This window comes from Argopecten irradians, chromosome 2 (assembly GCF_041381155.1).
Source record: "Argopecten irradians isolate NY chromosome 2, Ai_NY, whole genome shotgun sequence".
Lineage (NCBI taxonomy): Eukaryota > Metazoa > Mollusca > Bivalvia > Pectinida > Pectinidae > Argopecten > Argopecten irradians.
This window is the reverse complement of record NC_091135.1, coordinates 43,020,208-43,033,136: the sequence shown is the minus strand read 5'-3', so window position 1 is coordinate 43,033,136 and position 12,929 is coordinate 43,020,208. Positions and strand designations below refer to the sequence as shown.

Genomic DNA, 12,929 nt, shown 5'->3' with positions numbered 1-12,929 from the left:
TTTAGTATATTGCTAACTACTATTCCTACATTAATTAAATCTCAAAACGTGGCGCATTTCTCTCCTTAAATTTTATCTCAGACCCAACTGTGCAATTGTGATAAACTTGTTACACTTGCTTTCAAATAACGCAACGAAAATTAAAAGTGCAGGAGACACTCACAGTGAACAGTTTTTATTTATTGCAAAACATTATCTTAAATCGTTCTCTTAACACTCTGTTGTTTATTTGCAAATTGTGATAACACATTTATATACGCATTACATATGTAGCCTTAAGGTTTCTCTAGCGTGGTGTTGTAATATGAGACTTCCTTTTCAAGAGAAAAAGGTGAAGACAAGATTTTGAGATGTCTGTCCACAATCCAGCGTTCTCACAATATCAAATTATACATAGATACGAAACTAAATGAATGTTATCGACAATGACGCACTAGAGTGAAAATGGCCATTTGTCACGCGTTGGCAGAAACTATTATTCGCCATAATTGAAACATTTTGAGGCTGTATTGGGTACGTATGGCTCATTTTCCATTAACATGTCGTTGCTCTAGGTCTTGTTGTGTAAATCAGCGCGTAACTTTAAATACTTATTGTAGAGATGACGTAAATCAGCGCGTAACTTAAAATACTTATTGTAGAGATTACGACTATGATATAGAAGATGATTATCGTAAAACAAAATTGATAACTCTTCATAAAATACAATGCGTTGTTCATTTTTGAATTGACGAATCACATTGATTTGAGATTGAGATGTCATTTGGCCTAGTTTAAGTCAATAAATGCGACCGTTACCTTAATAATCTACCTTTCAACCAAAAAAAGCAACAACAACAACAAAATTTAAAAAAAAAATTAATATACCGCAGCCTCTCAAAGCACATAGACATTCACAATCACAACACATTGAACGCAGTTGAGGCCGCGTGCTTTAATTTATAATAGTTATTGAAAGGATGTTAAGCAGAATCATTAACGATTTCTATAAATTAAATATGTCATGTTTTAGATTAAATATACGTTATGGTGCTGACACCTGTAGCAATATTCATGCTAAATTTTATGTTGCTTTCTTGATAAAAGTAATACAACTTGGATATCTATATTTGCAGCGGAGTTAATATTCCTTCTGTGGGGGATTCGGCTATGTATTGTCGTCAGGAAGGCACCATCAGAGTTCAACGAAAGTCGCTTCATTAGCTGGGCCATCTACAACGAGACGCTCCTTTCCTTATTTCTTAATGTTTCAATGTAAGTAGGCCGTTACTGCAACGAGACGCTCCTTTCCTTATATCTTAATGTTTCAATGTAAGTAGGCCGTTACTGCAACGAGACGCTCCTTTCCTTATTTCTTAATGTTTCAATGTAAGTAGGCCGTTACTGCAACGAGACGCTCCTTTCCTTATTTCTTAATGTTTCAATGTAAGTAGGCCGTCACTGCAACGAGACGCTCCTTTCCTTATTTCTTAATGTTTCAATGTAAGTAGGCCGTCACTGCAACGAGACGCTCCTTTCCTTATTTCTTAATGTTTCAATGTAAGTAGGCCGCCACTGCAACGAGACGCTCCTTTCCTTATTTCTTAATGTTTCAATGTAAGTAGGCCGTCACTGCAACGAGACGCTCCTTTCCTTATTTCTTAATGTTTCAATGAAAGTAGGCCGTCACTGGAACGAGACGCTCCTTTCCTTATTTTTAATGTTCCAAGTAAGTAGACCCTATTGTTTGCAATGTACAGCTTACATGCGAATTCGTTAAATGAACTTTAAAAATTCCCGTGTGGATTTGATAAACTTGAAGAAATGTCATACATATGCTTATGATCAAATGTCAATAGAGATGCATTATTCTCATTCTCATTGGAAAATGCGAAACTACATAAAAAGGAAGCAAAGTGTTCTCGAACAACCTCTCAATACTTTACCAAGCCTACTGTCGAGGTTTGATTGAGATATCTGACGTAAAAGGTTATACCGCTCAGTATCAATAGACGCCCACCGAGTGCACACAAAGATATAATGTAAAATTTCACGTTTCCTTTAGACAATAAGAAAATGACATAAAATTGACAAATGGTAACATAAACAGAAAATATTGTATCGAGATATCATCATTACAACACAAGATAACTTCCGTCGCTAATGAGAGCAAAGTCTGAATGTGAACGGAAAAGGTGATTTAGTGTCGTCTAGCCGATGGTTGCTTTATATGGGAAGGTTAACAGGATATCCGTGGCTGGATATCACATTAGACGGTCCACGTATTATCTCACGTATTACCTTACGTTTTATCACTCTATCACTTACCTGACAAATTTGAGAAGATAAAATACTGACCGAATAAAATATACAGTCGGATGTTATTCAATTACGTATATTATTGGTGATAGCGATGTGTGAAACAGATAAGCCAGATAATTTGGTTATTAAAAGCGTCAATGATGGGTTATTTAGAAACAATTTTTATGTCTATGTTTTAACACACTAACAGTAGATTTTCTCCTAAAATGATCTGGGTTTTGGCATCTAAGATGACTTCAGGATAAAACTCCATCTATGATTCGATCTATTATATTGTAAATCGCTATATATTACCTCTATATTAAATTGCCGTATTTCCCCATTCTAACAATATGAAAATTTAATTTCGATTCTTGTACAGTTGTATGTTTTATCTACATTTAATATGGAATTGTATTCATGTATGTTTTGTTAAATCTAAAAAGTCCCCTTACGATACCGCGAACGCAGAGGGTATTTTGGTTTTGGTATTTCTCATAATAATTGTATCGACCAGTTTGTCTCACTGTTTATAAATCCTTTTGTCTAACTGCATTTCTGTCGCCACTTCAGTCTTGTTATTTATGAAATGCAATTTATTTTTTTTTACAGGATATTTTTACAAGATCCTTTCCCCACGAATCCAGATCTGCTACTCCTAGTTCTGTTTATTCATACACAACTAACTACGACTGTGACGTTAGCATTTCTATTTGGAAGTAAGGTAAGGTCTAATTTGATAAAAGGTGTTCACATAATCAGAGGCAACAAAAAGTTTGCATAGCATTTCTGTTTGGAAGTAAGGTAAGGTCTGATTTAATAAAAGGTGTTCACATAATCAGAGGCAACAATAAAGGTTTGCATAGCATTTCTGTTTGGAAGTAAGGTAAGGCCTGATTTGATAAAAGGTGTTTACATAATCAAAGACAATTTGAAAGTTGGCAATTCTGTTTGGAAGTAAGGTAAAGCCTATTCAATACCGAATTCAAGTTTTTAAAATTCAGGTTAAAAAGTAATGATATATATATATTTCAAACTAAATCTGAAAACAATGTTAATAGTTCTTAGTTATATCAATGCACTATCGATTTCATACACGCGTTGTTGCAAAGAGAATTTTGTTAAAATTGATAAACAGTAGTTGCATCAAAACATCTTCTGATACAATTTCCCTGTTGTGTTTTCAGGCCTACCTGGTTTATAAAGGATGCAAAGGAGAGAACAGTAACCATACAACGATGATAAGTAAAAGTTCTAAGAACCACCTCAACTCTAACAAGCCTTCCTCCACTCTTAACACCTCCGTATGTAACTCTTCCTGCAACTATAACTACTCGGACAAAGGCGACGAGACCGAGTGTGAAAGTTTACTAGAAAAAGATATTCAGGTAAGTAGCGCTACGTCAGGCCCGTGTGGAGATTGTATACGGACACGATTGTAACCGAATGTTAAAAGTCATTTATTAGGCGTTAATATCAGTCAATTTTGTTTTAATTTGTAACAACCATTTGAATTTGGCTTATGATATCCACATCGTCTTTAATACTCTTTCTGCATGGCTAGAACACGTTTCGGGTCATGTATCTATTATTCTGACCCAGTGTATTTTAGGCCTGTTTTCTGTATTTTCAATTAGGATTAGAGATTTATGCTGTAATATTTTTCACTTTTTGACCCGGAAAACAAACATCCAAAATGTTCTCTAATCATAAACTATTTCTTATTGCTATTAGTGCACATGTCACGACAGACATGTTTTATTTTATTATTATTTTAAATTCAATACTGACCCTTTCTCTCCGCCAATGAAAAGTTATGTTGTGAAAAACGCGATAGTTTGTTTACGTTCGGATAAAGGCATGACATTTTTTAGCCAATGAAAATGCTTGGTACAAAAAAGATTGCAGTTTTCCCCCTTTTAATATGTTTAACCACGACGTGCATCATGATCTGATAGGAGTGTAATATAGCTATATCATATTAGGAAGTATGGATTCAAAAATATGTATTTATATATTATTTATTTTATGCACTAAAGACATCGAGAAAGAGTAATTGTGTGATATGTTTTAACATTAACTGTCATAGTAATGCTGTTCTTCGCAATTAGAAGTAGCGCTACTTACCAAATATATCCTATGAATGGGAAATGATGTCGTCTTTCAATTTCTTCTGATTCCAAAATCAATTGCAAATTTGTTCATCACAAATATTTGATATTTGTACTTGTTAACTGTTTTTTGTAACTTCATTTGCCAAAATGATATCAACTCATACAATAGCAATTTCCCATTCTGCGGAAGTATCCTAGTCAATAGAGGTACGTAATTTGTTTTCCTCTATTTGTTGTTCTATACTGTGTCTTTGAAAAAAAAGTTAAAGAAAACAATTGAACCCAGTTGATAATATAAACTTGTTTACAATCTCCTTATAAGGCATGATATAATTACTTTAAAGCTAAACCCTGGGACGAAATTGTAACTTCAAATCGCTTGCTCTTTATTTACCAATGTCGACATCATGTCGGTTCAAAATGTACCTTGGGCTGGTTTTCTTGTCCTGTCATTACACATATTTCCACACGGATGACTAATCTAGACCAGTTATAAAGTCAAGCGAACCATAGTTTTCCCCTGGCCCTTCTAGACCTAATATTGACTCCAGTTTATCAATAATTGCTGTATAATCTATTGTTATGTAATGAAGTCGACACAAATAAACTAATTGTAATGTTATTATGCCCAACGCTACTTACGCTGTTCGCATTCAGCCACTGAACGACACTGTTTGGAATGAAACTCTCTCTCTACAGAATCTCTAGTTGACAGTTACAGTGTCTGGTTCTGTCTTTTATTATTATGATCCAGGGCAATCCTTTAATTCGATTTACATAACGACGATGGCATCTTACAGCGTAAATATCGTGGTCATATAGTCAAAGATATATACATAAAATGCTCTGAATTTCGCTGACTTTACGGAATATAATTCTTTCATTCCAAAATCTTTGATATTTTGTAAGACTTATTATTTAACAATTAAAACGTTTAACGACATATTTATTAACCTTATATTTTGAATTGCTCCTCCATATTAATCCATACAGTATATTTTAAGACAGATATAAATGCAAATCTATTTTAAAACGGATTTGTCGTCATTTAAGAACGCAATGCTTTTCCCTGTGACGGTCAAAAACTATAATCGATCAGAGATGAACGTAAGCTGTAATATCAAATTGACCTTTATAATTAGAATCTGGAGCAGTATCAAGATAATGCTATCGCAGACCCATAATGTAGTCTTGATCTTTTGTATTCCGTATTAATGTTATTTAGACTATATTTACTGCTACTCTATCGGATTAGCACAAGAATTAATCTTGTAACCGGGACATTGAGGTCTTTGTTGACGTTAAACAATTGATATAAAATAGGTTTAGGTGCACTTTCTATTTTAAATGGCAGTTCCATGTACTCTAAAATTGGTTGATAGATATAAGCGCAACTCTAAATTTACGTTTAAGTTATTAATGTGTAGGCTATAAACGGTTAAAAAAGAAACCATATAAATGTGTGTCAGATACTCCATGGAAATGGATTTTCAATTATTTGAAGCATATCTGACTAAAACAACCAGATGGTTTACGTTACAATTTATGATATTGCTTGCTTTGCAATAATACTGCACTAGACCAAAATACGCGATAATTGACGTACATGTACCTCATTAGATGTTTCTAACTTAACGATCCATACGTTCTGTCAACTACTAAACGTGAAATTGTTTCTTGGGACAGTTTAAGGTAAATTGATTTGCTTTCCGAATAAAAATATATGTAATAGTCTTCCATTTAAAAACTTTAAGCACACAAGAAAACATTAAACCATGTCATTAAATATTTCAAGATCCTTTTTTCAATATATATGCCTTTTTAGTCGTATTTCCTGTTAATCCAGCTTAAAAATTGCAAAATAAATTATAATATGAGAAAGGATGACAGAAGAAAATGCAAAATGAGAGAAATTCTCCCTTTTACTTTTCCAGTCAGTGAAGCATTGAACTCTAAAATCCCCAGAAAAAAAATAGAAGATTTCGATACAATTTGAACTAAAAAGAAGAATAAAGACAAAATTTGTTCTCTGTTTTTGTGTTAACGACATGCTAGTAACAATTAGAACGTAGATATACTTCAATCTGCTATAAATAATTCAGGTTCAACAAGATGTTTGGTATTGTCGTAACGTTCGTTGAAGAGATTGATATCCTTCAATACTCAGCTGCTTTAAGTTCGTATATAATCATCCAATGATCTTTTCTTATGAAGCCAGTATGAGCTGGAAGCAATTTCCCCCAGTTCGTCTTACAATCTATCAGGACGATGTATGAGATAAACTTGATTTACAGCATAAATCTTGTAACATTAATGTACCGTAACGCTGCATTGGAGAAACAAATAAGTCTTCTGACAGATAGCTTGTCTTCGAATCATCTCATCGCGTGTCACAACCACCTAAAGTCGACAACAATTATCGTATTTCTAGGACTGTATTATACCGGCCCATGCTGTTTGTCATTCTCAATCCTCTTTCACGATTTGAGGAGTAGTACGCGGTCTCCAAAAGAACCACCGTTAAATGACATTGACACGAATTCCGCTTCGCATCAATATGAAACATGCCAGCTTCTGAAAAACTCTGGACCTTGTTTACGTCTGTCAAACCGTTCGCTGCCATGAAATATCTCTTCAGCTTGAGTATTCGATGTCATGTATTTCAAAAGTGTGCCTAAAATAAACAAAAAGCATTTGAATAACTTCTCTTTACGAAATGCCATTGTTTAAGTTTGATTTCTCTTTCCCATGCTAATACCTGACACTCAGTAAGATATACATATTCTGTATATGAATATTGTATTGTATTTGTTCGTAAACAAACCGAAATTGACAAGAGCTTAGTAACCAAGTGAGTTTGCTAGTTGTCGAAGCAGTCAGCTGTTATTAGAATCTTCTTCCTGAGGACATTATGTTCTCAATTCATTCGATAGAAATCGGGGACTATCTTCGTATCATGCCCGAACTTAAATATTACACCAACACCGGAAAAAGTATTTAGGTCATTTCAGGACGGAAGATGTGTTCTTATATTAGATCGCCCTGAAGGTGAAAAATATGTGTCATGTAAAGTGTAATGTCTATGGCACATTACGAACATTCCTTGTCGATTACATTGGCATCATAATTGGTCAGATGAAGCCCATGAATAGTACAAAGTCACAAACCGTCACATTGTTTATATCTTGTGTCATGGTTGAGCTTTTCTCTGCCGTTTCTTTATCCTTATACAGACAAGGGCATAAGTGACAACTTTTCAGGACCATCAGTAGGTATTAAAATAAAATATAGTATAAAGAATATCTTGACAATTTCAAGAGTTAGCTTGTTGAGGTGTTTTAATATCGTAACCAGATGTAGAATTCAAGTCAAATCACGCCAACGGGTATCATATCCTACGTGGTATCCGTCTGATATTATATGTTACTGTCCAAAACTAGGCCGAACTAAAGTTAATCTACCTTATAGTGTAATATGAAAGGCTGGTTTTGTTTGACTGTGCGTTGATCTCAATTTTCTAACACACTTATCATGACACTTGATTCAATGCTTGAATTTTAGGAGACATATGTTTAAATGAAGGTAAACCTTAAGTGAGAACGGAACACTTTGATTCCTGACACGATGTCTAAGATTTAACCAAGCTAACGAAGAAAGGTTTAGATTGCGTTTCTGAAGAGTGATATAATGACAACATAGGTAGTGACGAATACGTCGCTACTTTTTCAACGTATACGTTCTTTTTTGGTAATTTTTGGAATGAACTAACAACTATTCTGAAGCACTGCTTACAGTTCAGCTAGAAGAAAAGTTTCAACGTACAAATTAATTTTGGTTTTTGCAGACAGAACAATTTGTTCCTGTCGTCAAAACTAACATTTGAAATATATCGTGGCGTTGTCCTCAGTTAATACCATTTATTCATAGTTTGGATCCTCTCGAGCGGTGATATGTGTTTTAACAGTCTTTAGAATATAAAAACAATTTAGATAGTTCTTCAGATGTTTAACTTTAGGTTTATATTTTGACGACAGAAGAAGTGAAATCGAATCCCATCGCATTTCTAATGTTTTAAAATTAATTTCTTGTCGTAAAAGAGAAACAGCTCGTGCGATGTCCGGAACAAACTAAATTCTACAAACACTAAAAACCAATAACATTGTTTGTAAACGATCGCCAGGTTATGTAGTAATAATGTTACGAGCAAGTGTAATGTTTTGTAGATGTAGTTTACCAAAATGCTTATTGTTATTATTTTACAAATTGTAAAATATTGACGTCAAACAAATGTTTTGGTCACGAACTGTTGTTGTCTCAAAGAACAACGAGTAAGCGTCGAAGCGCCAAAAGGATGTTTCGTACGTGTAATGTCCTTAGCATTACCCAAATTAATTAACGTGTTAATGTTACGGTAAGCGTAATGAATTACAAACCCAAATAACAAAGTCTGCCTTCCAGATTTGTACAATGGACAAACAGGACAATTAGTTGCTTTGAAAATAATCTACGTCATGCATCTTTTATGTCTGTCTAGAATATAGCAGTTACGTTGAACTTGAAAAAGTCTTCATAAAACGAGACAGCTAAAATCTATCCATCCAATGCCTGATCAGAAAGTTACATAGTTTCATTAAGCCAATATGTTGAAATAAAACATTTTCAGACTGAAGTTTTAAAACTAAAATTGTGAACATAATGTCTCTTATAAAAGTGTAATAGGCGTTTTTAAACATGTTGATGATGCACTCCGTTCATCACTCTTATTTTCATCTATTATCGTGTAACCAAACCTCGCTAACAATAAAAGTTTTTAAACGTTTTTTACGGAGGACACTGGTTAATGGAAAACCACATTTCACAGAAATATTAACAAGATTGAATTTCAGAAGAAGTCTCTTCGCCCATTTACACCAGTAGCTAAGAAATTCATCAAATAATATACAAAAGGTGTGGCATTTAATGACGCTTTCGAACTAACCACATAGTTATTTTTTGTATATTTCAGGAAGAATTTAGGCGCCTTTACACTCAGCTAGAGTTCCTAAAGCAACGGAATATGAAAATAGGAAATAGACATCTGCAGCACAAACTTTCTGCTATGACAGAAGCAGCTCAGAAGGAGGACTCGCCAAATTCGTCGCCCTCTTCCCCTAGTATGAATGGGAAGCGGGTTGTGATAAACTTAGACTCATTCAAGGAAGCAACGACATTATAGCATACCTGTTCGATTGTATTCTAAGTGGATTCGGTGTCCTTTTTTGTAGGAGACAATTAAGTGCGCGTGTGCGTCCAAAACGTATAGAATTGGAACGTTTCATCAATCGTTCAGTGTGAACAGAATATGCATTTGTTGTGATAATATAATATTTGGAAAAAAATGACAATGACTTTTAACTTAAAAGCATTTATGCTGTGCAAATTGTTGTGAAACTATTTGCGAATTATGTTATATAATGTTTATGTATACTAATTTAAGATGACTCTGCAATATATAGTTCCGAAATGTGTAAGTTATTGAGAGTTAATTAACATTCAATAAATCAAAAGTATACAATGTATTACCCATACATCAAGCATCATTAAATAGTTAAAAGGAATGGATACCCCTTTATGACGAAAGCTTCCAAAGCCAATAACTGTTCCTGGATTTAAAAAAATCATGTATAATTCACTTATAGTAAAAGTTTTTTGACGATATTTTGAAAGACAATGATTCATGTGGTCGCAAAAGTCACAGTCAAAAAGACAAGTTTCTTACATTCGTCTCTTCTTTAAAGTTTACATACGTATTTGTATAGTTATCATCACATTTAAAGAAGATCACCATATATGTAATAACTTAAGTGAATTGATTAATCGCTTAGCATTTTTTTTACTGAAAAACGAGCGAAAATACTGAATAGTGATTGTGATATCTTGAAACTCTTGAATCATCCGCAGATCTAGTAGAAGTATATTTAATGGTGTTTTTTTCTCTAGTTTACTGACCTTTTATTTTCTAAGGAATTCAACAGTGAACTATATTTGAAACTTATGGGCAGTAGATTAAAATTTTACACGGAAATTAGGTCATCATAGCCACTATAAAAACCTGAATGAATATTTCAACATAGTTTAGAGAGAGAAAAAAACAAATTAGTATGTTAACACACATTGTGTTATGTAATGTAGGCTTCTGTTGATGTCTAATCAAATAACAATACAAAAGTGATATGAATGTATTCTCGTATATCAAAACTTACTCCACTTTTACATTACGTCAGCTCATCACATATCGTCATAGATGTCACGTGATATTTTGTTTAAATTAAACATTCGTAGAGTCATCATTATTTCCTACCTCTATCTGGACAATAAACAAAGCACATTTGTTATCATTGAAGAAAAAATATTTTTCAAATCTAACATAAATAATGGAAACATCGTACTAGATTGTATGATGTTAATGAAGATTGACTGCTTTTATTTTTTTTCTAAAACTTGTTAATATCAGATGAATGGAATATCAATAAACTCGGAAACTATACAAGGTTAATATTTTACTTCAATTGCTTAATTGTACGTTAAAGTTTATTATCGTGTAGATAATTTGATATTTTCCACCATGTCTGCTGTTCCTATTGTATTATATCACCGGTAACTATATTCATTGATTAGCAATAACGTGTTACGACATCTACCAATAAAATGTAGTGAAAAACTACCGAATAAAAACTTACATATGCTTCCAAACTGTAAATATCATGATTTGTTTAATGCTATTTAACTGATTTTAATGTTCTGTCAACAACACTAGGAAATGTAACACTATGTAACAATATACGATACAAACAATAGCAAGAGTGAATTAAAGGAAATAACGTTTAAATTAAAACCCATGAAACTTATGTTTATTATTAGCGATTATAAGCAATACGAGCGATGCTTTCAAAAATAGTTTGTTTTATTTAGTGTACATTTGACAATTGTTGTATTTAAAGACGTGTCGTGCTTTTCAGGTGGAAGAAACAATGGAGTATCAATACAGTTATTTACTTGTCTCACCTAACCCGCTTTGCAAATAATGTTGAAGTAAATTCTAAGAACAAACAGAGAAAAATTTTTCTCCCCGATAGTACGAACTTTACCAAGTCTGAAAAGATGGAATTGATATTATAATTTTGAAAAATGAGGCTCTTACTTAGATTCTTTGTCAACGTGGTTACCCATTTCCTTTTAAAGCTACAATGTCTTAATATAAATTAAGAATGTCTGCAAATTCACGTCTTATCATTTGATATCGCAGTAAAAAAATAACACAAAAACTATAATCCTTTTTATTACATGGTAATTTTATTCTACATTGGAGATATTCAATCATTAATCATATTAATAAATATGTACAGTCAATTCACTCAGTAGCACCCCCTACATATTACGCTTAATCAATACATACTAGTTTCTAATAAAACGTCTTTATCGAGATGAATGATCACCACGGTGCTATGTAAAGGTTCCAAGTGTAGGTGTGAGAGAAGGGTGTCTTTGAATATGAATGTATTTATTTACCTATTAGAACTGCTATATGATTATATATAATGTGATGCCTATTGGATTAAAGCCATTTTTTCAAATATATTATTTTAAGACATATCAACAAATGACATTTAGATTTTTGTTTTTTCTTATCATCATTAAAGCATGAAGATAAAATCCAAACTTAGCTAATTTTAATGCATCTCTATTAGCGTATTATATTAGTCTTAATTTGGTAAACACATGCTAACCAACAATTTAGATGCTTCTGAAGGTAGGAAAACATTTCTATTGAGGATTAATGTAGAGATGATATTGTAAGTATATAGATGCATTTATTCTATTATTAAAAGTTTTATAGCCAGAGACATGTAGATGTACAGGACAAGTTTTAAGTCATTCTGCTCTTACATGCCTTCTACAGGAACTTCATATATCGAAGTATAATATTGTGTGTAAACAGTTTGGAATGAAATGGATGTGAGATGAAATTTCGAACAAGTTATATAAATCGAATCATATTTATAATTGTTATCACACCATTATTATCATATTGCAGTGTATGATGTCATAAATTACAAATTATATCATTACAATTTAATTTTATTTATGTCCTCAAAATGACGTTACTTCATGCATACAATCATATAAATGTAATAATCAAATGTGTTCATTTGAAATAAAAATTCCCATATGCTTTTCCAAACTTTGGTGTTTGTGTTTTTCTGATAAAAACAGAAAGATCGAAAAGGAGGATCGTTACCATTGGCAACGATCAGTAACAGTCAAATTTTAAAATAGTTTTAAAAAGTTATAGAAATAGTGATTGGCTTACTAACTTGATTAGCCAAAATTGCAAACTGCAAAACACGTGTTCGCATCTTTCTTATCAAGTAAGCAAAATTGAGTTCTGTAATATTTGATATTTTTTAACAAAATTAGTAGACACGCTCTATTTTATCTTGTTTGAAAAATTGTCAAATAGTGATGTTCATTATTTCCGTTTGCTAACTTATAAGA

The 12,929-nt window shown here is 32.7% G+C and overlaps 1 protein-coding gene across 1 annotated transcript in view; it reads left to right on the top strand.

The window, feature by feature from the left end:
• Window positions 1-12,655, top strand: part of LOC138315592 (metabotropic glycine receptor-like) — an 86,015-nt gene extending 73,360 nt beyond the window's left edge. The window contains exons 10-13 of the mRNA XM_069256727.1: window positions 1,116-1,254; window positions 2,893-3,004; window positions 3,468-3,668; window positions 9,400-12,655. Of these exons, the coding sequence (XP_069112828.1) occupies window positions 1,116-1,254; window positions 2,893-3,004; window positions 3,468-3,668; window positions 9,400-9,609 (662 nt within the window). The 3' untranslated portion in view covers window positions 9,610-12,655. The remainder of the gene's footprint in view (window positions 1-1,115; window positions 1,255-2,892; window positions 3,005-3,467; window positions 3,669-9,399) is intronic.
• Window positions 12,656-12,929: the final 274 nt, after the last annotated feature.